General features: G+C 38.6%; 2 protein-coding genes and 1 long non-coding RNA gene across 4 annotated transcripts in view; 1 reads left to right on the top strand and 2 right to left on the bottom strand.

The window, feature by feature from the left end:
* Positions 1–27,067, top strand: part of LOC137403807 (uncharacterized) — a 214,628-nt gene that overhangs the window by 93,936 nt on the left and 93,625 nt on the right. The gene's annotated exons all lie outside the window — the stretch shown is intronic.
* The window catches only part of LOC137404663 (DNA fragmentation factor subunit beta-like), a 65,933-nt gene continuing 47,760 nt past the window's right edge, over positions 8,895–27,067 (bottom strand). The window contains exons 2-5 of one of the 2 annotated variants that reach the window (XM_068090886.1): positions 13,682–13,764; positions 12,769–12,826; positions 12,267–12,400; positions 8,895–9,002 (exon numbers count right to left, since the gene is read on the bottom strand). In XM_068090886.1, the coding sequence (XP_067946987.1) occupies positions 8,921–9,002; positions 12,267–12,400; positions 12,769–12,826; positions 13,682–13,686 (279 nt within the window). In that variant the 5' untranslated portion in view covers positions 13,687–13,764 and the 3' untranslated portion in view covers positions 8,895–8,920. Of the gene's footprint in view, positions 9,003–11,792; positions 11,952–12,266; positions 12,401–12,768; positions 12,827–13,681; positions 13,765–27,067 lie in introns of those variants that run through there. The other variant, XM_068090887.1, reaches the window with a different exon arrangement.
* Positions 19,300–25,533, bottom strand: LOC137404223 (28S rRNA (cytosine-C(5))-methyltransferase-like). The gene is made up of 9 exons (XM_068090384.1): positions 25,519–25,533; positions 22,880–23,068; positions 22,253–22,364; positions 21,671–21,828; positions 21,341–21,456; positions 21,221–21,251; positions 21,079–21,124; positions 20,190–20,359; positions 19,300–19,789 (listed from the first exon to the last, which is right to left on the bottom strand). Exons 2-9 carry the CDS (start codon positions 23,051–23,053, stop codon positions 19,595–19,597), a joined length of 1,002 nt encoding a protein of 333 aa, XP_067946485.1. The 5' UTR covers positions 23,054–23,068; positions 25,519–25,533; the 3' UTR covers positions 19,300–19,594.

The raw sequence follows: 27,067 nt of genomic DNA, 5'->3' as shown, positions 1-27,067 counted from the left end.
TCTGGGTGTTCCTGCACCGCCCGGCAGCCGTACTGGGACTGGACTGGTTGGTGTGGGAGTCGGGAGGCCGTGCCCTAAAACAGGTCTGTTGCCAGGTAGTCGAGGCCATTCATCCTCATCCAACTGGCGGGGGTTGGGACTGGATGTTCCGGTGCCTCTTGGCGGCTGTACCGGAACTTGGTCCACTGGCACCGCAGTTTCCCAATTCGTTCCTGGGGTTACTAGCGAGTCGCATACTTGCGACCTCGTTGGCCCTTGATCCCGCCTCTCAATAGCAGCACACTGCCGGCAGTCGACGCACTGTCGTCGACTCAATCCATCGGCGTTCCCGTGTTTATCGCCTTTTCGATGGATAATTCGGTACTTGTGCTCGGCCAGACTCTCCAGCCACCGGGCCACCTGGCAAGAGGGTTCCTTCCTCCGGTGCAACCAAACCAAGGAGGCATGATCGGTTCGGATGGTAAACTCTCTGCCATATAGGTCGGGCCGGAAATGCCGGACAGCCTGTACCACTGCCAGTAGCTCCCTTCTGGTTACGCAGTAATTGCGTTCGGCGGAGGAGAGGGTCTTGCTATAGTAGGCTATGGGTCGCTCCGTGCCCTGCTGGACCTGGGATAACACAGCCCCAGTCCCTACGTTACTAGCATCGGTATCTAGCACGTAGGGCAAGGAGGGGTCGGGATATGCCAGTACTGGAGCGTGTGTCAGCGACCATTTGAGCCTAAGAAAAGCTTCCTGTTCCTCTTCTCCCCATTTCCAGGGGACCCCTTCGCTGGTCAACAAGGTGAGAGGTTTGGCGATCGAGGCGTAGTCCGGCACGTATCTGTGATAGTACCCAGTGGTACCCAAGTATGACCTTAGCTGCGTCACGTCCTGGGGTGCTGCCCATCCACTTATGGCCTGAATCTTCTCAGGGTCGGTAGCCACCCCCGTGTTGCTGACTATGTGGCCCAGGTACTTGACTTGGGTCTGGAACAAGCTGCATTTGGAGGGCTTTAACTTCAGCCCGGCCTGCCTCAATCGTTCCAACACCTCGGCAAGCCTAGTGACATGACTAGAGAAGTCGGCTGACATGACAATGATGTCATCGAGGTACAGCAGCAGGGTTTTCCAGTGTAGCCCTTGGAGGACACGTTCCATCAGCCGCTGGAAGGTAGCTGGGGCGGAGGTCAGTCCGAAGGGGAGCACTTTCCACCTCCACAACCCACTGCGTGTGGCAAACGCCGACCGCTCCTGGGCTTCGGCGGAGAGGGGTACCTGCCAGTATCCGCTCATCATGTCCAAGGTACTGAAGAACCTACTGCCGGACAAGGCGTCCAAGCTCTCATCAATCCGGGGGAGGGGGTAGGCGTCCTGGCGAGTGACACTATTAAGTTTCCTATAGTCTACACACAATCGCCACGCCCCGTCCTTCTTCCTCACCAAGACCACCGGAGAGCTCCAGGCCCCGTGAGCGGGCTCAATCATGCCTTGCTTTTCCAGGGCCGAAACCTGTCGTTCGATTTCGGCTTCCTTCTCGTGTCCTACACGGTACGGGTGTTGACGGATGGGTTGTGCCTCTGGGAGGAGGGGGATCTCGTGTTGTACCAGGGTGGTACGCCCCATGTCTTCACTCCCTTGGCTGAATACATCCGCATAACGGGTCAAAAGGTCTTCCATCCTTCTGTGCTCGGTAGGGGACGAGCAATGTGGTGCCGCCTGTCGGAGCAGGTCCAGCATGTGGGGAGGTACGTTGGAGACAGGAGGGGGAGTTTCTTTGGAAACCTCGGCTTCTCCCTTCGCTGTCCAGGGGGCCCCTATTTCGTCCGGTCCGACCCCAGTGTATTGCCCCACGACCGTTCCTGCCGTCACGCTGACGGGATGGTCGGTGGGGTTCATACAACGGATGGCTACTCTCCCCTTCTCACCGGGTTGGTGTAGGCTGGCGGCCACCATATATCCGTTTTTCGTTCCCTCAAATAACCCGACTGGCTGATAGGAGGAGGACGTGAGACGTCCGGCAACCAGGACCTCGGTTCGAGGGGGAAGCGTTGTGGCTCGCATTATCTGCACGCTGCTTGTCAGAGGTCGACCCTCTCGGTCAGTGCAAGTCAACTTCTGTCCATTTAACACCAACGTGGGTTGCTGAAAGTTCATCTCGCAGTGGTGGTCGACCAGGAAAGGCATGCCCAGGATGGCATCCTCCTTCAGGGCACACACCACGAGAGACACAGTAACCTGGACACTCCTGACTCTGACCGGGAGAGTGATGAGTCCGTGGAACTGCAGCCGGGTACCATCTGCCATTTGTCCATAGTCCTCCCGGACCTCCAATTTGCTTTTGACATCTTTAGGTAACCGCTCAAAGACATGTCGTCCCAACAAATTAGAGGTACATCCGGTGTCCACGAGGAATTGGACGGGCTGGCCTCCGATGCGACCTGGTAAGAAATAGCTGCTATTATGCGGCTTCCATGCCTCGTCTCCGTGGGTCCGTCTGGCTTTGCTAGTCCTCTGGGGGCCCTTCTTGGAAGGCCGAGACGGCTTTGGCCAGACGTAGGTTTTGTCCTTGGCTTCTGAGAGTGGGAGACCCGCACACTCAGGTAAGGGTTGATATTGGTTATGCAAGGGGACCGGTGGCGAGCAGGGGGGGAGCCTGTGTCGCCTAGTCCGTCGTGGCTGTCGCCACTGTCCTTGCAAGGGTATGTTTGATCCACAGTCAGTACTTCCCCCTACTGCTGTGGATGGTAACCGTTTCCCGGCCTCGTGACTTGAGGCTGTTGTCCTTGGGAGGCTTGGGGGCACCGGCGTTGGGTGTGCCCTGCCTGGCCGCAACTCCAACAATTTGGTCCCCTTTTGTCCACTCCCCGTTGTCCCAACAGCTTTCCTTCCCTCAGTCCATCTGCTAACCCCTTTATAGCCATCAGGACGTCGTTCAAGGTGGCTGATGGGGGGTCCGAATGGACGGGGGCGACTGTAGCGGGGGTAACTTCTTCCTCCTCCACCGTCATTATTAGGGGTCGGGCACCAGGTCGAGGAAGAGTGGGCTGAATTTGCAGGAACTCGTTCCCCGCCTGTACTGCTTCCTCCAAGCTCTGTGCTTTCATTGCTAACAGGTGGCGTTGGAGGGGCGTATTTCCCAGTGTCAGAGAAAACGCATCCATGGCCATACTGGACTGGTAGGATTCTGGGAGGTCAGCGTAGGCTATTTTCACCAGACGCTCCATCTCTGTGGCATGTTCTTGGAGGCTCGTCTTGGGTTCCCTTTTTAGGTGGAGTCTACTCCTAGCCTCTCTCGGGGAGAGCCCGTACTTCATGCGTAAAGCCGAGAAGATGGAGGCAGGTGAGTCCCCTCGACTGCAACCTCTGGCTCCCTCCTTCAGGGTCTCCCGCAGGTGGAGGAGCGTGGCCTTCTCACTCCACTCATTTGCTTCCGCAACCTCTTCGAACTGGGAGATGAATAACTCTACATCCTCACTCCCATCGAACTTCGGAGGCTTGAAGCTGGTTCCCCCTCTGGGTATCTGTAAGGCTCTAGTGATAGCCTCTGTCAGTTGACCAATCTGGTCGACCTGCTGTAACTCTGCCTCAGCCAGATCTCTGGTAGCATTCCGTCGGCTGTTTGGCATGGTTACTAGGTTCGTCTTATAAGTCCTAATTACCGCAGTTCTATCCCACCGCTGCCACCAGTGTATTGGATCCTGCGACCAACACGTAGAGGCGACCTGGGTCGGCTTACTCTACCGGTCTGCATTCACCCTCCACAGGGGCCGTGTAAGTATTGCCCGTAGACCAACACGCGGAGGCGACTAGGTCGACTTACACCACCGGCCTATTGCAACCACCTTACACCAGGAATTGCTCCCTGGGAGATATTATGCTCGTTCGACAAGGTCGACCTGAGGTCGACGGGGTCGACAGTGTATCTATAACCCTACTCCCAAAGCACAGTCCGAAGGACCGAGGCTTGGAGTACGTAAGTGCTCAGTGTGATTCTGTATTGCGCAAAGTAACAGAAGAGTGTGGGTCCAAATGCAAAGCATGTATTGAACGAACTTACTAGGCCGAAACACGGCCTTAAATATAACCAGATATGCAAATGAGGTGGCTAAGGCCAACCTCCTCTAGGGGCGTGACTATATAAAAGAACACAAGAGAACACAACTCTAATGACAATAAACAAAAAGGAGATGGTAATGCATGTTTCCATCACAAGTGTAAACTAGTATAATAATATACAAATGCAGTTTCTGTTTTTATATTTAAACTATACGTGAAAACCGACGTAAATACAAGTAAAACATTAAATATGCTTCTAAATTTTTGCATCTTGCAGAAATACAGCAACTTTGTTCATTACAAGCATTAGTAGTCAGTTTTATTTTATTAGAAAAACTGACTTGTATAAGAATATATCTCCATAGCAATAACACGAGTGCCAAAAATAAACGATACACATATAAGTCTCTAAAATCGTATTTCGATATTCAACAATAAACGCAGATGAAGGAGCATTAACTTCGTAACTATATAATATAACATTATAATAACTCATCTACTCTATCTCTCCCTCTCTCTCTCATCCTCTCTCTCCCTCTCTCTCCTTCTCTTTCTCCCTTTCTCCCTCTCTCTTCCTCTCCCACTCTCTCTCCCTCTCTCCCTCTCTTATCTTTTTTCCGCTACTGACAGTTTCTTGCTAGTGCAATCGTCAGGCTGCAGACTTCAACTGGAACAACATGGTGACTTTTCAAACATCCCACTCTTTCACGTGTATGGTGGATTTTGTTGCGCTCCGATTAACTTATTACTAAAATTGCAGAGAAGATAACTCTTAGAGTGAGGGCAGGATGGGAAAATTTATGTTCTTCTATTAAGTGTTGACATGTCAAGTTTTTTAATAATGAATGTTTTTCAGAAATACATGAGTCACATCTTTTACTTGAGTTACTGTAGGGTTTAGCGACACTATTTTTATATGTATACTAACTGCATAACCCGCCTACAGTAACAGATTCACGGGCAGCATAAGGTTTATTGAGAGTTGGCTTTCATACTGTGATACAACACCAAATATGCACTTACATCTCCCTCTCTCCATCTCTCCTTCTCTCCCTCTCTCCTTCTTTCTCTTCTCTCCCTCTCTCCCCTCTCTCTCTCTCCCCTCTCCCTCTCTCCCCTCTCTCTCCCCCTCCCTCTTCCCCCTCTCCCTCTCTCTCTCCCTCTCCCCCTCTCTCCCCCTCTTTCTCCCTCTTTCTCTCCGTCTCTCTCTCCCCCTATCTTCCTCGCTATCCCTCTCTTTCCCCTTCTCTCCCTCTCTCTCTCTCTCCCCCTCTCCCCCCTCTCCCTCTCTCTCTCCCTCTCTCTCCCTTTCTTTCCCTCTCTCTCCCCCCTCTCCTCCTCGCTCTCTCCCTCTCTCTCCCCTTCTCTCCCTCCCCCTCTCTCCCTCTCCCCCCTCCCCCTCTCTCCCCCTCTCCCTCTCCCTCCCTTTCTCCCCCTCTCTCTCCCTTTATTTCCCTCTCTCTCCCTCCTTCTCTCCCTCTCTCTCTCCCCCCCCCCTCTCCTCCTCGATCTCCCTCTCTCCCTTCTCTCCCTTTCCCCCTCTCTCTCTCTCCCCCCTCTCCTCCTCGCTCTCCCTCTCTCTCTCTCCCTTTCTCTCACTCTCTCTCTCTCCCTTAGTTCAACGCAACACATGCGGATAGACAACATTTTTGGTTTTTCTGTAGGGCGTATGAAGAAACAGTTTTTGGCGTGTGCCTACTTTTGAGCAGGCGACGTATAGCTGGTCATGGCTGATGCAGGGTGACAGTAAGTCGATAGCAGCTGCTCTTTTTCTTTTCACAATAGCGTATCACAACGCTCGGAGTACTCGTGAAAGTTCTGTAATAGTAAGGTACAGTAGGCCTACTCGTAGCTGGAAAAAAAATTAGTAACTCGGCTGCTGAAGGAAATGAACATGAACCACTATCATGAACAGCGGCAAATCCAACGTTATTAAGTAGTGGAGATGTGGCAATTCATAGACAATACAACATCGTATAAGAAACACTTACCTTTTTGATGTGGAATTTAGTAGGTGAGAAATGCGTTTTTCCAGTGGCTCCAAGAAACAAACGTTTACGTGACCTTCTCGGTACACGTTGGCAGTAAATATTAATTGCATGTAAATAACTACTCGTTAATTTATTTAATTTAATGAATAGTACATTTGCATAGCTGTATATACACCTTTGTATAGGCCGCAGTACTCAGGAAAGGTGCTTTTAAACACGGCAGAAAATTTGCCGTTTAAAAAGTGTGCTAACGGGGGATTTCGGTTAATGCACTCGAGCGGTGAAAGAAAAACAACAGAATCGCCACACCTTTATATAAGCCACTTGGCTCAAATCGTCAGAGAAAAGTAGCGGCTAATAGTCCATATTACGAAATTACGATATTACGATAATTAGTACTAATATTAATTCGGTTGGCTTCGTCCGACCGAATGGAAAAAGAAAGACCGCTCTATAATTTATTTACCATTACTACACATATTACCTAATTCAGTTTGCTTCGTACGACCGAAATTCGTACGACGATAAAAGGAAAAACCGCTCTATAAGGCAGACAATCAATCAGATAGACAACGATTGCCGTTTATATAGTAGATAGAGAACAGCGTTTTTCTAGTGGTTGCAAGAAACAAATGTTCACATGACCTTCCCGGTACACGTTGGCAGTAAATATTAATGAGATGTAATTTACTACTCATTAATTTATTTAAAGAGTAGTAAATTTTATTTAATTCACAAATAATATTTACTGCTAATTTAATTTTACTACTTACTCATATCAATTAAGTTTGCTTCGTATGATCGAATCGAAAAAAAGACCGCCATATAATTTATTTATACTGCTCATATTTGGGAGTTATCGGTGACTCAATATATTGAGAAGACAACTCATACTATTAGCATATCAGTATTTATCTTCCATCCCTACGATGAATAGCAGGTTACGTATTATAATAGAGGCGTGTACTAACCGGAGATTCCCGTTAATGCGCACTAGCAGTGAAAAAAACACAGAATAGACACGCCCTTATACAAAAGTAGCGGCTAATAGTCCGAAAAGTACGGTACTCTATAAAGCGGACAGACAGACAACGATTGCCGTTTATATAGTAGATATATATATATATATATATATATATATATATATATATATATATATATATATATATATATATATACTATAGTATATATATATATACTATAGTATATATATATATACTATAGTATATATATATATATACTATAGTATATATATATATATACTATAGTATATATATAAATTAGAAAATTAAATAGTTCACTTATCTTTTTCAGCTACTGACAGTTTCTTGCTAGTGCATTCTTCAGGTTGCACTTCAACTTCTTCAGGTTGTATGTAAACTTCAACAGCCCGAGGCATGCACTAGCAAGAAACTGTCAGTAGCTGAAAAGAGGATAAGTGAACTATTTAATTTTTTTAATTTATACTGCTCCATCCCATGTTGAGCACTCTGATTTTAGTTCTAAGTATGATACATTTCAATACAATATATATTTTTATATATATATTTATTTATAAAGATATATTTATACCTCTATATATATATAAAATGTTTTAAAAGTTTTCAGTTCTTAATATATTTTATATATAGATATATGTAAATTGTTTCCTCACCCCGGTTAACCCGTATGGGTGGTAATTTCTGCTCTAACTCGGGTCTCTTACCAGAGACCTGAGAGTTTGAGCACTCACCTCAAGATCTTAGATGTTCCCAGGAGCGCACTTTTCTGCAACTCACCTGAGTTTATTGTTGTTGGTATTTGGGCAAGCCACATTTTATGCGCTGGTGTTATTACGCCCAGTGCCCCAATGACTACTGGGATTACAGTGGTTCTTACATCCCAGGATTTTTCAATCTCTTCTCTAAGAGAGAGATATTTCTCTACCTTTTTTCTCTTTGCTGGCTATATTGTAGTCATTGGGTACTGCTATATCTATTATAGTAGCCCTCTTGTTCTCCTTGTCTACCACCACTATATCTGGTTGGTTTGCTAGGACATGCTTGTCGATATATATATATATATATATATATATATATATATATATATATATATATATATATATATATATATATATATATATATATATATAAGTTGCTTGTCACTTTCAGTAACGTTCACACAGACAGCTATCAGTCCGACTTTCAAGAATTGAGAGAGAAGCAAGCCATTCATTGAATAAAATATTTATTAAATATTGAATTTCTAGAGCATACGAGAAAAGTAAACAGCCAGCCACTAAAGCCATGCAATTAAAATTGAACAAACGTCAAATGAAATAAGAAAAATTGGTAATAAAAGATTGAGTAAAAGCAACATGCAGAATAGTATTACTTTTAGGTATGGAGAGAGAAGTAAACAACTATTGATTAAAATGATTTCTAGGAAATTCTGTTAATATAAATCTGTAAGTTTACTGGCTCTTCTAGCGAGTTGCGTTAGTGAATAACAACTCTATTCTATCTATAGCCAAGGTGCCTCCGGGCTATCAGACTACAAGACAAAATGGGGGATAAGTTAAAAGAAATAGATAGCTAATAAAAACATACAAAATTCAATTCCGAAATGTATAAATTACTACAATCTATCAATAGATGGTTGAGTAACACCAACACACTGAATACAAGTGAGAGACTGTTACACATTTAATCTATTAAATATGATATTTAGTAGTCTATTCTGTACATAATCATAGAATCGTACTACCTATAACCTATATGATTGATAAGCTACTTTTCCAGTTGGAACTGAACCTTTCTCTCAGCTACCACCAACTCACTATGTTTAGTTTTATCATGACACACACTGTGAACAAGCCTTATGTTATCCCAAGTAAATAAGAGGTCATAGAATTAGTCAAAGTTGATCCTATGTCTATTACCTCCTCGAATTAGTTTTATTAGTCCAGGCATCACTGTCCGGAGTTTCTCAATCCTGCAAGAAGGACGATAAATCAATGTATAGATCAATATTTGCCATTTGTTGATCTGTCCATCAGGGCTCCAGTTATAGCAATTAAAATCTTACTACAAAGATTGCATTAGTTCTGAATTTAAACTTCATACTTAAAGTCTACGGGCAGGTATGTCTAACCATTACGCTACACTGTCCTTGCCAATACTTATTATCTTATCTATTTTTATGTAAAATCTATTGGCTCTGCAATGTTTTGCTGCACTGTACTTTTGTTTTCCTGTATTTCATCTGTTTGCCGTACCACAGTTGTATTACCACTTTTACTTCTAGCTTTTATTAATGCACTTTTATTAATAATTTATACTACCGTTTGCATTTGTTTTTCTTTTGAAAGTTTTTTCCAAGTTTCATCCTCATTACCTATTTTTTGTAATTATCCGTTTTCAAATGAGTCGCTTCAATTAAGAGCATTCAATTTCCGGTTCTACTAGCAAATATTCTTAAAGTCAATCGCTAAAACCTGTTAAAACTAAAAACTTTTTACATGGACAGTTGTAGGTTATCTCAAATATGAGTTGCCTCTACATTTTAGACTTTACACTTCAGTGATATCTTCAGATGTTTTCGATATCTTATTTTTACGTTTGTACCAGTTGTTGTAATCAACATATTTGATGGATAGCATCTGCTACCACAGTTTTTTTTTAATTTAAGCAAATGTAAAGATGCTTAAATGTAAATTAATAAGCAAGTAATGGCTAGAATTTACTTACTTGCTATTGTTATTATTTTTCTCTAACTTCATTTGGACAGCACAAAACAATATTCTCAGAATAAGAAGTTTAATAGTTAAAATGGTAAATGTTTTATATGTTAAATAAATAAAAAATGTTGTGCAAAAACCTTTTTATTACTTGTGCAACACTGGACATTAATCTAGTCCTAAAGATGCCAAAACTAATGAAACATTTAGATAACTAAAAAGTATGCTAGGTTGCTATTCAACTCTGGAATCAACAGTTCTGTTTCTAGGCATTCAAAGAAAAAGGTGGAAAATGAGGAAAATAGAAAAGAATGGAGGGAAAGTAAGAAAATAGTGAGAAAAAAGAGAAGAGAAAGAGATGGAAGATGCTGCTATGTGTGCCATGCATGAACAACCCAACCCTCCCTGTCACCTTTATTCTCACAAAACTAGTTATTCATAATGTCTACATATTATATTATCATTGATTTGAACATGATATCCAGCTTCAGTACTAAAGCAGCTGTACAAAAGGTTCACAATAGAATGCTATTGATTGTTTGTTTATCTAAAGAGAGACAAGCTAGCTGTTTGCTGATAGTGGCGTTGTCAATAGCAACCTGTCAATAAAATCTGCCGGTCTACTGTCTGTTATCCATGAAAAACCCACCCCTCCCCTTTACATATGTTAATGTAAAACTAGCTATTCATCATGTTTACATATTGTCAATAATTTAAACATTATATCCAGCTTCAATACAAAAGCTGCTCTAAAAAGGCTCACAACAGAATGCTATTGGTTGTTTGCTTATCTGAAGGAAGGAAAGCTAGTTGTCAGCTGACTCCGCCATTCATGCTGCCTCTAGCTCTTATAGCTGCCTGTGACACCCACTTGACAGCACATTACTCTACTGAATGTCTAGTTAAAAATGGCAGCACAACCTGATGTGACCTTCTCTGTGAACTTCTCAAGTTTATCCATGATATCACGTCATAAGCTGGATAGTATCTGTTTTGTGTAAGAAAATATCTAGTGGCTGTCAACCTTACCATGTAATGTCACATCTGAAGCTAAGATACTAGCATGGAGTAGGAAACAAGTTTTATTTAAATAATGCAACAAATCTTTAGACCATGTTTTCGTAATGAAACTTTTTCCTATAATACAATGAAAGATAGTGAGTTTGCATTATAATTTTGGCTCTACAACAAACAGCTTTGATCTGAAATATGTTTCCTATAATAAAATGATTGCTTGGAAGCTGGTAACGAGTACTTGCCAATACCAGTCACAATTCAGAACAGAGTGCTACCATAGGCCTGTGCAAATAACCTCGGCTACAATGCATGTTTGCACAACAAAATACAACACAAGTGGCTTGTCACTTTCTGTAATGTTCATAAAGACAGTTAACAGTCTAAATTTCAAGATTCGAGAGTAAAATAAACCTTTTATGGATTAAAATATTTATTAAAATTCAAGTATTTAGAGAAGAAAAATAAAATAGATATCCACTAGAGCCATGCAATTAAAAAGAAACGACATTCAAATATAAAATTTATAAATTACAACAAATTATCAATAAAAGATTGAGTAAAAGCAACATGCAGAATAATATCACTTTTATGTATGGAGAGAGAAGTAAAACACCATTGAGTAAAACGATTTCTAAAAAATTCCATTGATATAAATCTGTAAATTTACTGGCTCTTCCAGCGAGTTGCATTAGTGAATAATAACTCTATTCTATCAGTAGCCAGAGGATCTCCAGACTATCAGACTAGAAAAAAAAATGGTGGATAAGATAAATAAAATAGATATCTATTAAAAGCATACAAAACTCAATTATGAAATGAAATGTATAAATTTCTACAATTTATCAATAAACAATTGAGTAAAACAAACACTGAATACTAGTGAGAGACTATTAAATATTTAACATATTAAACATGATATTTAGTAGCCTATTCTGTACATAATCATAGAACTGTACTACCTGTAACCTATATGATTGATAAGCTACTTTTCCAGTTTGAGTAGAACCTTTCTCTCAGCTAGTACCAACTCACTATGATCAGTTTTATCATGACACACAATGTGAACAAGTCTTATGTTATCCCTAGTAAATAAGAGGTCATAGAAATAATCAAAGTTGATCCTATATCTATCTCCTTCTCAAATTAGTTTTACTAGTCCAGGCATCACTGTCTGTGACTTCTCAATTCTGCAAGAAAGAAGATAAATCAATATGAAAACTAATGGTGAAAACTAAAAATTATACTAGGCTGTTATTCAATGACTGCTGGAATCAACAGTTCTGTTTCTAGACATCCAAACAGAAAGGGAGAGAATGAGGAAGATCGAAAAAATGGAAGGAAAATAGGAAAATAGTGGAAAAAGTAAAGAAAAGATGGAGAAGAGGAAGAGATAAGATAAAAAAGAAAGGAAAGCAAAAAAAGAGGAAAATAAATAATCCCTAAATATGAAAAGATAGAAAGAGTTCTGAAAAGAACAATGCACATTCTATAATCAAACTTACTGGTGGTTTAAATTCCATGTGCTAAACAAAATTCGTCCCTCTCTTGACCAGTAAGGGTTAATCCAGTGACCTAGATTAAGTTCTTGCCTAAAGTTCATGGTTTGTTTATACGGACAGCTTTCAGATTTGTAGTCCTATAATAACAACTGCGCAGATATATTAGCTTGTTCTTTCACTGATAACAGAGAGTAGAAATACAATAAATAAAATATTCATGCGAATCTACCAAGTTCCTACACTGAACTATCCAAATTATTTGACATAAAAACTATTGACCATTGCAGTACGACAAATTAAACCGATCAAAAACTGAATACACTACCTTTAGGTAGTTAGACCTATCACAAGTGATAGACTGATCTAGCCAATCAAAAATGGAATACTATATTTAGGTAGTTAGACCAATTACAAATGAGTATAGGTACTAAACACACCCAGGGGTGTCTGACCAACCGGTTACAGCTCGTGACATCAAGAGTTGCATGCTCTATCAGAAACTCACCCTTTCACATTCAAACCACCCGTCAGCATCACAGAATGACTCCTCAGTATGATTATCTCTAGAAAAATAACAAGAACAATGGTCGTTCTTGGATAAACGACCTTTCTACTGACATAGAGTTCTCCTGACTATCTCTGCTTCTTTCTCTGTCAGTTTAGCGTCCTTCAATGACTGCTTTGCTTTAAAGAGTATAGATAAAGCATTTTAACAACGATAAGGGTTTTGTTAATCTTAATCTTGAAATATCCAAGCAGTCAGATCACCTCAAACATTAAAAACAGTCACAAATGATAGAAAACTACTGATACTTTCTGATAAAATGAGTAGGAAGACCACAAGGAGTAGGAAAACCACGAGGACTAAGAAGACGACGGAGAGTAGGAAGACCACGGAGAGTAGGAAGACAACAGGGACTAAGAAGACGACGGAGAGTAGGAAGACGACGGGAAGTAGGAAGACCACGAGGAGTAGAAAGACAACAGGGACTAAGAAAACAACGGAGAGTAGGAAGACGACAGGAAGTAGGAAGATGACGAGTAGTAGGAAGACAACAGGGACTAAGAAGACGACGGAGAGTAGGAAGACGACGGGAAGTAGGAAGATGACGGGTAGTAGGAAGATGACGGAGAGTAGGAAGACGACGGGAAGTAGGAAGATGACAGGAAGTAGGAAAATGACAAAGAGTAGGAAGATGGCGGGGAGTAGGAAGACCACGAGAAGTACAAAGACCACAAGGAGTAGGAAGACCATAGTCAGTACGAAGACCACAAGAAGTAGGAAGACTATGGCGAGTACGAAGACGATGGGCAGTAGAAGGATGAGTAACTCTCTGCCTGTTGTTGAATACCCCAACAGCAGGCAGAGAATCACTTGCAGTGTAATAACAGTCAATTATCAACATAAAGATACTCACATCATAGAAATATGAGCAAACTCTATTTTTAGCACTCTCCTCCATTACTTTAGACTTAGTTTTCCAAGATTTATTCCCGATACCTACAAAATACAATCTATGAGACCTGATGGCGGTATCACCCTTGGTAACCATCAGGTCAAGGACAGTTTTGGGTAGTTCTGATTTGACTTTATCTCGAGCCAACATGACTATATCATCCCGAGTCATGCCATTCATTCGCTGATGCTCGAGCAGCTTACATATCAGATCTGTCCTTGAATCTACAAAGTGTTCTATATCAATTATTGACAATGTGACTCATAGACCATGTTGGAACCTGTATTAGTTTGAAGTTTATCATTGATCATACAGTATTCACTCTCTAATTCATAATTCACCTTTCATGGTTTGATTACTCAACGGAGTAACAATATTCATTAAAAAATCAAACAAAAAAAATACATAAGACTATCATTTCTCCGCAAATATCATTATGCTAGCAGCTAACATGCTAACACTATTATGCTAGCAGCCGTCACAGGTTGTTACTTTTCTAAATTTTGTAAAGTACAAATGTGCAACGTACTTGTGACGTCTTTCCTCATTTATCTTAAACACCCTCAACACTCAAAATCAACTAATCAACCTAAAAAATTAGTTTCTATTTTACGAATTTTCACTGATCGTGGGAGTGATTACTGTACTCAGTGATATTTGCTATACAATCAGTACTTGTAACACTAACAAAACAATAATTTATTAAATTGAAATATAATGATGCTTTTAACTAAAATACAGGAACAGTAAAATAATTTGAATAGTAGCGTTTATGGCCTTATTTGTGGAGACCAATGTTTCTCTTACTCTGGAGGCTGCAAAGCATATTACTATTCAATAGTTCTGTGCATCCCTACAGTACTATCTTCATCCTCACATTTCATGTGTTCGTCATGTAATAAATAGAGATATTTTAGTGGACATACCAGATTGTGTGGTGAATATGAAAAGGCTATCAATTGGCAAGCTGACAAAGTAGGTGTTAGCTTCTACAATTGCGTCTTCATGTATGACATGTTGAAAATCTTTCTTATCGATCTAAAGCAAATAAAATTGGTTTGAACTGATCACATCGTTTGTGCAAATCCATGATTAAGAATGACGATGACAAAAGGTAAAAAAGGAAACTGTAAACTAAAAAGCTGGTGATCTACAGGAGGGTCAGACGTAAAAAACAAACACTAGCTAAAAAGATCAAATATAATGAATAAAATTATAAAAAAATGCGAAAGATAGTTGCAAGGTATGAGGGGTTCAATTGAACCAGAATTCAGCAAAAAAAAATTTATCTTTAAAAAGCTACCACTCCTTGTTAAACTTTCTAATTGGCTAGATAACTACTCTGAACTAAAGCCATTAGTAATCTAAACATCAAGACAAATTGATGACTCTGAAACTGCTTGTTGTAATATTATAAGTTATTTAAAAATGTTTATAATTCATAATAATAATTATAATAATAATAATTCATAATAATAATTAATAAATAATAAATTAATAATAATACTATAAAAACTTGTCAACAAACCAATCATGTTATTTTAATCAGTCAGTATTAAAGTTTGACTTGTGTAATAAGTATGATATACACAATTATTCCATAGTATGGCCAGTTGGATGTAATGGATAGTAAACCTGTCTTTGGAACTGGAAGTTCTAAGTTCAAGGCCAGTGTGAAGCGGCCTTTATATATAATATATATATATATATATATTATATATATATATATATCTATATATATTATATATATATATATCATATATATAATGAAAAGCAGATTCTACATTACTATAACTTTATTGCTATAACTGGACACAAACAACAGAAAACAAACACTATAATCTATATATATATATATATTAGATGGATGACCGACGTTGCCCAGACATTGAAAATCAGCTTATAAACAATGAGAGGTAATGTAGTTGCCTGCCACTTGCTATTAGCCTGGCACATTGCCAATAAATAATTACAGTAAGCTAATTACTTGCTCACACAATTGAGCACACATAAAATTACGCTACAGATCTCCATGATGTTGCGCCATCACGCGGTGTCGTAACGGAGAGTGGTAGCGTATTTGCTCCCATATAGCGACATATATCGCCTAATGGATACATCAAGCTCCTGTGACTGCATTGGACTAGTGACTGGGAGGGTCTGAGATCAAATCTTTTGCGATACAAATTCTTTAATCCAAAAATTTAGCTATACATGTAGCTGGACAAATCCAAACGTGGAAAGACCACCTTTGAGAAATATACATTTTTTGAGCTTTTTTGTAAAACATTACGGTGGAGAATATCTAATGAGAATTTTAAAATAGAATGAGAAAATGATCATAACTCAAATTTACATGTATAAAGTTTCCGATCTCAAATCAAATCAGGTTTTGACAAAAAAAGCTTCAGATTTTTAAGCTTCAGATTTCAACCAATACTTCGGTTTTCAATCAAATCAAACAAAGCTCAGGCTATCCTTAAATACCCTGATGTAGCATCTTTTTGCTAGTCAGTAGAAATAGAAGAGAAATGTTTCTCTCATCATTTTTATTTTTGCTAGAATTTGTTATAGTAATTTTTTAAATTCTTTTAGATCTCTAACCTAGCATAGACTATATTTTGATACTTCAATGTTTATGTTAAAATGAGTGAAAACAAAACTTATGAAGTATTTGTTTTTTATGACCTTGGAACATATTTTATTAAAACGCAATACAGTATATTCCTACACTTCTCTATTTATTATATAGAATATACAAGACCGAGTGAACAAGTTGCTACAGATATAGTACAGTACATCTGTCAAACTATTGACGTATTTATTATGATACAGTCACTGTATTTTACATATTACCTGCTTTCTATTACATTTGTATAGAGTTTATGGTGTGAAATAGTAGAAAAAAACTGCTTTGAGAAAATGTAGTTGTCTAGACTAGCAAAGGGCTCAAACTATTTACATTAATGATAATGGGAAAAATAGTTTTGGATTTCAAACAAACCGCTTTCCGACAGCTTTCTAGAACAGATTATAGTTAAAAACTGTGGTTTGACTGTATAATGTAAAACAGTGTAACACCAAGTGGGGAGACAACAATAAAAAATAATACCAAAATATATATATGTAGCAAGAATTAGCATATACATTACTGAGACCGATATTAACAAATCTTGTCAAAGAGAAAAAAGGGCTAGACACAAAAATGGGTGAATCTGATACAGAAGGTCAGACTAAATAACTCAATTGGAGTGAGAAAAGTTGTGAAAGATACTAATTCTTTATTCAGGTTTATAGGTTGGATTTGCATTAAAGCACAACAAATGGTTTTGAATTTCTTTCAAGAATTCTCACTATGGTGAGCTCCTATTTACAGCAAGCATATACTAGGCCAAAAAAACCTATGATTGGCATGTGCTCAGCCCTAGAGGCTAGATTTTGGCATTTCAGAGCATTAATGACATGAAGTTAAGTAGAATGAATGGTGAAGTTGGAACTACAAATGCTTCCTATTCATGTACACATCTATTGATAAATCTATTGTTGATAACTACCTTAAAAAGTGACATCCCTTCTTGATGCACTCTTTCAGAGAGTTAGCAGCAATTCCATAAACATCTGAACCCGATATTCGTCGAACTTTCACTCGCTTCATTTGCATTTTCCCTGTATGCAGACCCTCACGAGAAAGATTTCTAAAATAAACATCAATCTGGTAAACAACATGATTGTTTACCAGATTAATGTTAAAGAAGATTAAAGCAGCAATTCCATAAACATCTGAACCCATTTTTCCTCGAACTTTCAGTTGCTCCATTTGCACTGTCCTTTTATGCTTACCTTTACAGGAAAGATTTCTAAAATAAACATCGATCTGGTAAACCAAATGATTATCTTTTCCCATTAGGGGTCACTTGTATTTACTTGATTCACTTGCAAAAATGGCCACCCTCCTAGTATGGGATTTACTATCACCAATTGCTCATGAGAGTTAGCGCATAAGCAATCACGGCTAGATGCCCTTCCTAACACCACTAATGGTTCTCATGGGATTTGAACCCCTTAACTACTGATCATATGCCAGCGCACTAACCACTGAGCCACAGCTGCTCCCCACATACCACTCATCAAACATCAACTCAACATCAACAACAACATCAACTCATCAAACATACAGTTTGATCAAATTTGTCTTGCAATGGCATCACATTCTGGCTTTAGTAACGTAGTTACTAACATTTCTATCATCTCAGTGAATGCATACTGTCATTTCTACTAATATCATTTATAATTTAAATAAACTATAAGTTATTTAACAATCTAAGACATGTAGATATGCTTCTGGATATTAGTTCATCATATGCATCAGTTATGAGAAAAACTTTCATGCAATAATCTTTAGAAATACCTCAAAGTGAATGGAAAAGGGCTGTAGGTACAGAAAGTAAGTACAGTACATTGAAAATTATGTATCATTGTTGCAACGACTGTCTATGAACACCATAGCGCCATCAATATCCTCTGCTGGTATAGATGTAAAAAGTATCATTGAATGTACGATTATTTTCGATGTGTGAACAAAGTATATCCGCAAAAAACTATTATTACAATTTGCAAACAAAATGCTTTATAAGCTATCGTTAAAATTCACAAAAGCAAGATCCCTGCATTTTGTAGGAACAGGTTGTTTTTGAGTTAGGAACTGGTTGACGACAGTCTACTTCACTTATTGTGAGAAAAGATTACGGTAGGTAAAAGGTCGTGTGTATGATCTCTACTTGTTTGATAGAAATAGAAGCCATGTACGATAGAAACTCTTGAGCAGTCTTGTGAACTTCCTCAGGTGTCTTTCTACCCACTAATAAGGAATTATTGATGACCAGTTTGACTCCCGGCATACCATGCTTCTGGCTCAAATCATTGGGCCTTGTCAAAGTATTGACTTCCAATGTGAACAGAGTAAAAATAGATATATTGAATGCATGTAACGAGAACGTGTGTTGGTACTCTAATGTTGATGTTCGAAGTAGGTTTATGTTTTAGTGAGTAGTGTGATTGTACCATGTTCTATTGTAGTACGTTTGAACTGAATTTTAACACTAAGGCGACTCGCTTTTCGGCAAGCAATACAATATTTTCTCAGTGCCGGGTATCCCAATTTTGTAATAAAAGAACCCTCGCAAATATGACAGGCATATATCTCCCAATATAGAAAAACACGGTTTTTTTAAAAGTGATCGATCTACTACTATTTGAACCACCATATTCCAAGAGATGGACGAGCTGGGTGTTTTATTTACAATTCCCCTCTGACTCTTTGATTTTCCCTTTTAGAACAGAAACCATTGACACAATTAATAAGTAATAATGAATGTATTATACAGCCCTAGCACTACTATTTTATTACTAATTTTCAAATTGTAGTGCATATAATTTTTAACATGTGAGATGTAAAAAAGATGATTAATTTCATGATGTGGTTTTTGACCAAAGTTATTTTTACTGGTATGCTGCAAAGTTTGATGTAAACGATCTTTTACGAAGCTAGCTTTTTCTAGTATAAAACCTGAGGGTAGCTGGTTTGAATAGCTCTTTATTGAAACATCTCGAAAGAGGCACTGAAATGGCTTCAAGTTGACGTAATAGCAAGTAACAAATAGCAAGTCTCATAATTATGACAAATAGTCAACTATCAATATAATAGGGTGTGACCAGCCTTTTATTCAGAACATTATCAGCCTCATATCAGCTGGTATCAACTAAAAAGAAACCACCAAACTTGCTAACAACAATTGTAACAAAAACCTGACATGACAAGTTTGGCTATTCAAGTGTAAAAGGAACATAAAAAGTAGTCATGAAAATATATAGAAATTACGAGAAATCTGAAGTTTTGGTGAAAAGGGCTAAAAAGAAGCCTATAGTTTTGGTAGTCTGTGGAGAGGCTCGAATACAATTGACCCCTAATGGAAACTCCTCATCTAACGTTTCTCCTCGATGAGACCAGCTTGGTAATGCTTCTTCAAGTGTAAACCGGCCCTCCATCTGGGTAAGCACATCCCTCACCACCTGTGAAACCAACAAAGATGTTCAAACAACTTACAGAAGCTAACGAAAAAAGATATGAGCTTCGACAAATGTTTCAAAGTTGATCTTTAATAGGGTAAGGAAAAAATTTTTAAGATTGATTATAAATAGAAGCTGGTGGTAATAGCATCTTATAGCAAATGTCTTATCATGATGCAGAAATTAGGTTATGGAGGGTTGTAATCACGTCTAGCAACATAAAATATCCAGGCCATACAAAGTAGCAAAACTTATACAGTGGTACAGAGATTAAATCTGTTTGATGTCCAGACAACTTGTATAGATGACCTTAGTAGCAAAGGAAACATCATCTCAAAGTTATAAAGACCCAACTGCCTTATCTGATTAATATAATATGTCATGAAATTACTAGTAAACCCACCTGCTCATTTTCCTTGCTATGCGCTGAGCAGGTTGAGTACACAACTTTCTTTACTCGAGGAAAAGAAAGAGCTTTCTTTAATATAACTGACTGAAAAGAAGCGAGCTTCTCAAGACGTTCTTCTGAGTAGGAGTTGTCTTCTTCAATAGAACCAAGCCTGCCAGTGATACCTATGCCATAGCAAATTAATGGAGATGAGAATGAAACATGCAATAACAGGAATGAATGGGAAAGCTAGCTATAACAAAAAATGTATCAATTATTAAATAAAAAATACTATTAATTAGACCCATTAAAAAATTAAGTTTTATAATGGTTGGGGATTTGTCTGCGCTTGTTAATAAGAACACACTCTAACGTAATAGATAGTTTTTCGATTTGAAACTAATTGTATAGTTTTACTAATTCTAAAAAGATGCAAATGAGAAATACAATGGAAAATTTTTAAACCCTAGTTTTACTGAAATAGTGTACTTATGGAGAAGCTTTGTTTGAGAAAGCCAAAGCTTGCAACCAAATAGCCCGAGCTGCATGCAAATCCTTTGGCCAGGATCAACAGAACTGCATCTTTATTGAACAAGATATTATTAGTGAGTGTAGTATTTACATTATCGCTTCATAAATAATGAATTCGACTATAATTAAAACGCAGCAAATAGAATTGCGCACCCATAGGAAAAAAAACTGGAATAACGCTAATTTTTAGATAACAGTTGGGGGCTGTCTTGCCAATTTTTACGAACTTCGATTGTTTTGGCTGAGATATGCACACTTTGACAGCTTCAATGACTTACTGCGCGGCAATCATAACAAAATCATTATAGGGTAAAATTTGATAAGTTGCATTAGGCTCGATTGATAATGTTACAGAGGTAAACCAAAGCTTTACCTGATCCACTACACGAAGGGTCTACCAATATATACTCTACATCACTGTATTTAGTAACATCACACTGAGTGAAGTCAGCATTGATCACTTTAGAGCAGGTAACCTTGGCTTTACTTAGCATGCTTTCAAGAATCTTTGAGCGTTTCTTGTTCTTTTCAAATGCCGTTATCAGCCTGCAAAAGATATGTCACGGATTTGCAAAAGCATGTGATTAATTTCATACACACGGCGGCTAAACATGTAAACTGATCTCTGATCTTACCCCGTATTGCTCATAATAGCGGCGAGATGAGATGTTTTATTTCCAGGAGCTGCACAAGCGTCAATCACATGACTGCCAGAAGGAGGATTCAAAACGAAGGAGCTCAAGCAGCTGGCCTGTAGCGACAGAACCATGAATCTATAAAATATCTACTTTCAACTAACTGTATAGGTTTGGGCAACTGACTAAGGTTATTGTTAGTGCCTAAACTAAAAGTAATGGCTCACAGTTGAAATTATAGAACATGACTGGACGATTCAATGCTTATAAACTGTAGGGGACAATTCATCTATTTCTAATTTTATCAACCCTTTAATAAAAGACCCTTACCTTATCTTGTAGTATAATGCTGCCGTTCAGCAAGATATTATGATTGTGAAGATCTATGGAAGTTGGTAAGGTGAGTAAGTTGCTAATATCTGGGTCAACACTGACCCAACTACTTGAGGATTGCGAGTCTGCATTATCAATATCGATATACTCATAGCCTGAAGACTTGAATGTGGAGAGAACATCTGATACTGAAGCAACGATAGTATTCACTCGAATGTACCGTGGAAGCGCTGCGAATGATAGCACTAGATTTAAAAACAAATTTGACAGTAGTCCAAGTTATGATCAAAGAACCATGTAGTTCTGAGTGCGAGGAAGCCATGCCATGACAGTTTGTTTTTCAAAAGATTGTTTCAATACATACCTAGTAGCTTGAAATATCAAAACAGTAAAGACTCAGAACAACATATAAGCAGAAACCAGTTAAGTGAGAAAAAAATTGGGTATTCTATGAGTGCAAAAAAGAGCTGAACAGAGGAAACAACAAATATCGGTTTTGTAGGATACAGATGTGAATAAAGCGGACAGAAGACGAATATAAAACAGACAACTAAACGAACAGGTACTACAGGATAATACCTGGGATATTAGAACTGGAGCTGACTATCTCATTCAATGATTTGACTTTGTGTATTAACTTAACTCTCACTGTTGCTGAGTGTATTGCAGACTTTTGACTTTCGACCGTTTTCTATTCGAAAGAAAAATTAAATATAATATTGCTACAGGAAGTCTATAAAAAAGTTTATTCCAGGGTCTAGGGATAGCAAATGTCACAAAATGTGTCATCTATTCTTATAAAAATAATATGGATGAGTAACAAAAGTTGGCAGATTCTAAGCCATGATACGTGACTAGCGTAATTACTAAAGCCTACAAGAGAGCGTTAGTTGAAAAAGCTTCCAAACAAAATCAGGGCCGTGTCATTGGTATTTCAATTTTCTTCTATTCAATTGTAAAACACACGAGTCTATCTCATGAATGCAAATACTCTGCACTAAAATCAAAATATCTAAAAGCACAAGCTTCATGAAGAGGTTCAACTTATCATTGTGGGATCAAACGAAATCCATTACAGCTTATATTAACACCTTCAGAAAAAGCATATATTTTAGTTTCCACAAGAGAAGCAAACCAAATTATCAACTTCTATCCAACACTTGCTATTCTTGTATGAAAGAACTTGAAGATGTGAGTAAAGTGCACCTTGAACTTAGAGTAGCAGCCATTCAACCCCTTCCCAAACAGATGCTGGTGCAAAACAACAAGTGCTAGCTCTTCATTCTTCTTGAACCTTTTATCACATAGCTGAAAACTACTAAGCTCCAAAACTTCGCGTAATATTGAAGCGTGTCTCAGACATTCACAAACAACTGACATCAACTGCTTCTTGTTCTGCAATATCATAGCGGAGGTAATACAATAACTCACTGTGAGATTACAAAAAATACAAACGAGTTGATGATGTTAGTGTAATGCTACAATTTTTAAACTTTTTAGGAGGCTCTGATTTTTGCTCTGCAACTATGTATTGTAAGCATATATGGCATATCTTCCATTGGAAATAATCTTAATTCTTCGCCTGCACATTCTTGAATAGTTTTGGAAATTTATATGCAGGTGGGATGAAGCAGATCTAGAATGATCAAGAAAGATTAACTAGTGATCTAGATAGCTACTTGTATATTGAACTCGTTGATAGGTAGGCCAAAATAAAACAAAATCAAACACATTTGTAATGCAATAAAGCTTTTTGAGACACCAAAATATCAAACTCAAATAATTAGTAGTAATTAAATTTTCTAAGGCACTAACATAACAAAGGCATGTTGTAAACAATACATAACCTGTTTTCAAAAAAGGCGACAGAAAAGCACCGCTTAACTACAGGCCAATTTCTCTGACTAGCGTCCCGTCGAAGTTAATTGAGCATATTATTGCTCACAGCATACGCAACTTTCTCGATCATAACAACATCCTAAGCGAAACTCAACATGGTTTCCGCAAAAAACACAGCTGTGAATCACAGCTTATTCATACAATATCAGATTTAGCTTCTTATAACAATCACAATACTCAAGTAGACGTTTTAGTTCTAGATTTTAGTAAAGCCTTTGATACGGTCCCTCACAATAAATTATTGCATAAACTTATATACTATGGCCTAAATCCAAACATAGTGGCATGGATCCGAGACTGGTTCTCGGGTCGAACATTCAGGGTCATCGTTAATGGTTGTCTTTCTCAGCCGACCCAGGTGACCTCGGGTGTGCCTCAGGGTTCAGTGCTCGGACCACTACTTTTTCTCATTTACATCAATGACCTGCCAGAGGCTTTAAACTGTCCATCAACATCTATACGCTTATTTGCCGATGATGCCATCCTTTACAGGCCTGTTAGTTGCGTGTCCGACAGCCAAGCATTGAAGGACCAGTTGAGCAGAGTTGCTGCGTGGGCCGGATCTTGGCAGCTAAAATTTAATGTAGCTAAATGCACATCCACGTCAATGGAGCCGGTTAAATTTTTGCATACATACAGTTATGGAGGCACTCCACTTATTTCATCCCATTCCTTTGTATACCTGGGCATACAGGTTTCTAAATCGCTCAATTTTAGTGATCATATAAATTTTATTATGCGTAAGGCTAATGCCACCCTTTACATGCTTATGCGAACTCTTAAAGGAACTTCCCATGCTGTTAAGAGAACGGCTTATTTTAGTGTATGTCGTCCTTTACTGGAGTATGCTTCAGAGGTGTGGAGTCCACATTTTATGTACATCATTAGGGATTTAGAAGCCATAAACAGAAGAGCGTTCAGATGGGCAAACGGTTTTAGAAAGTATGACAGTATTACATCTTCAATGGAAAACATGTCTTGGCACACTCTTGAAGAGAGAAGATGCACTAAGGATAAAAACACTTTACTGAAAATTTTAAATCAAGACCTTATGGTCGATTTTAAAAAGTTTACACTGTGCAACTCCGCCTATTTTACTCGTGGGTCTAATATTAGGCACACTATTAATACAGATGCCATGAAGTTCTCATTTTTTCAACCGAGTCATGAAGTTTTGATATATATATGGAACAAGCTCAATAGCAGATTTTATTTAACTCTCGATTTCACAAGAATATCTGATCTCTTTTATCGTTATAGTGTGATGGAAACGTATGTTGCCATTTCCTTTTCTTTTACATCATTTGGAGTTGTACTCCCTTTTTCATTTATGTAACCACGCCTCTAAAAGAGGCTGGCCTTTGCTACCTTATTTGCATAATCAGCTGTATTTAAGGCAGAGCCTCGGCTCTTGTATAGTGTTCAATATATGCCTTGCATTTGGAACCATACTCTTCTGTTACTTTGCGCAATAGCAGAACCACACTGAGCACTTACTTTACTCCAAGACTCAGTCTATGGACTGTGCTGTGGGAGTAAAGCCACAGAAACACTGTCGACCCCGTCGACCTCAGGTCGACCTTGTCGAACTAGTATAGCACCACTCTGGGAGCAATTCCTGGTGTAAGGTGGTTGATGTGGACCGGTGGTGTAAGTCGACCTAGTCGCCTCCGCGTGTTGGTCACGGGCAACCCTTACACAGCCCCTGTGAAGAGTGAATGCAGACCGGTAGAGTAAGCCGACCTAGTCGCCTCTACGTGTTGGTCGCAGGATCCAACACAATAGTCGCATCTTATCTCTAAAGGCTTATCGGGCCACAAGAGATATTTTATCGAGATAGATAGATAGATAAGCATTATAACATCATATATACCTATTACATTCAAACAGGACTCTTACAGGAGACTAGACTAACAGAATAGATAGGAACTAAAACGAGAATTTACCTGATAAACAGTCGAATAAACTGCGGTTTTTACCGTAGATTTTTTCGAATTTATGTCGCGTAAAATACTAGCAGCAAGAAACAGTAAAGACATTGCTACCTATTTTGGTGGTACACAGAAACGAGGCGTGAAGGTTAAACTTAACAATAACTGTGTAACCCTAAAGAAAAACATTTACAACTAAAATACATTCTCAGATAATTTCAACCAATGCAATACAGTAGTTGAACGCTCACAATAAGAAAAATATCAGGCGTCATGCTATTGCTCTATATTATATTTTAGAAGCATTGAGAAAAATTTATTTTCGCAAAAAAGGTTGAGATGGAATCGCTAAATTCACGATTGTTTTCCGCGTTACAGAAGGAACAACCGTGCGGTGTTGTTGCCGGTGTTAACACAGCTGGAACTGTTCCTGGTTGACTGGCCATGCACGAACATACACTAGCATATTCTAGCATATTCATAACATATTCTAGCAGAGCCCTGTTTAGTATTACCCAAAGCAGCCATAATGTTACTTTATTTGATATTATATTAGTACATAGTAAAACATGTATTTTTGAATACCAGTCTAAAGCATAAATTAAAAACGATAAACAAATTTAGTGCTGACTGTAGATCCCATAGGCAGTATTTTCCTCCTTCATAGCTTTTTAAACAAAACCGTCCAGTATAATATTATTTTTTGTCATGAGTAATACGCACGTAGTACTCGCGACTACTAATATGCATTGTAATTAGGATAAAAATTGTCAGTTTAATTATGAACTATTTCTCTTTTCGCCTATGCTATATTCGCCATTGGAATTCGTTAGCAATGCTTAGATGTAAGTCTTTGGCTTCATGTATCTTATGTGAAGTTTGAGAGTGTGCCAAACAAGTTTAAGAAGCAACATTTAGACTTAAAATTTGGTAACCGCGTTTCAAAAGTCATGCTATTGTAAAGAGACCTAGCTTGTGTTGCTTTTTGATCAATATTTTAGATCTTATCTATTGCCTCCTTAGAATATTGCTCAAATCACATACAAACCAATCTGACAGCATTGACTGTCAATTTTAGCAATAAGTATTGCCTGATTGTACGCAATCATACATTGATTTTTATGCATACATTTGCATGCATCCTTGAGAAATGGAGGTACCATCATTTCCTTCTAACACTAACAATGTTTTCTTTTAGGCTTATGTGATAAATTAATCAAGAACTTTTTTGCAGTTGATATATTTTAGTAGCTAGGACAACAACACATCGCTTTTATATACTTTGCCTTCAGGATGTTTCTTACCATGAAAACTATGGTATCTTTGCAAATGTCTGTTCTCTCTTTTTTGAAGTCTAATCTTTGTTTCTCATGTAGAAAGTTTAAGTCAAAGACACGTGCTTTTAAAAAATCCAATATATCATACAATAGAGCTTTATTAGTTTCCAGTGGTCAGTATTTGTTATATTGGACATAAACTCTGTACTAGGGTGAATAGGAATGTATGAATTGCAGGTAGTTAAAGGTAATATTATCTCAACCTTAAACCTATAACTAGTCTTTCC

This window comes from Watersipora subatra, chromosome 9, assembly GCF_963576615.1.
Source record: "Watersipora subatra chromosome 9, tzWatSuba1.1, whole genome shotgun sequence".
Lineage (NCBI taxonomy): Eukaryota > Metazoa > Bryozoa > Gymnolaemata > Cheilostomatida > Watersiporidae > Watersipora > Watersipora subatra.
The sequence above is the reverse complement of the archived record's forward strand: the minus strand, read 5'-3'. Positions and strand labels throughout refer to the sequence as shown.

Excerpts from the sequence above, each read along its gene's own strand:
- LOC137404223 (XM_068090384.1), bottom strand. The coding sequence starts at position 23,053 with ATGTCAGTTGTTTGTGAATGTCTGAGACACGCTTCAATATTACGCGAA. Across the intron at positions 20,360-21,078 it reads CCCTTCGTGTAGTGGATCAG|GTATCACTGGCAGGCTTGGT; the intron begins GTAAAGCTTTGG and ends GCTATGGCATAG. Across the intron at positions 19,790-20,189 it reads ATAGCAAGGAAAATGAGCAG|GTGGTGAGGGATGTGCTTAC; the intron begins GTGGGTTTACTA and ends TTGGTTTCACAG.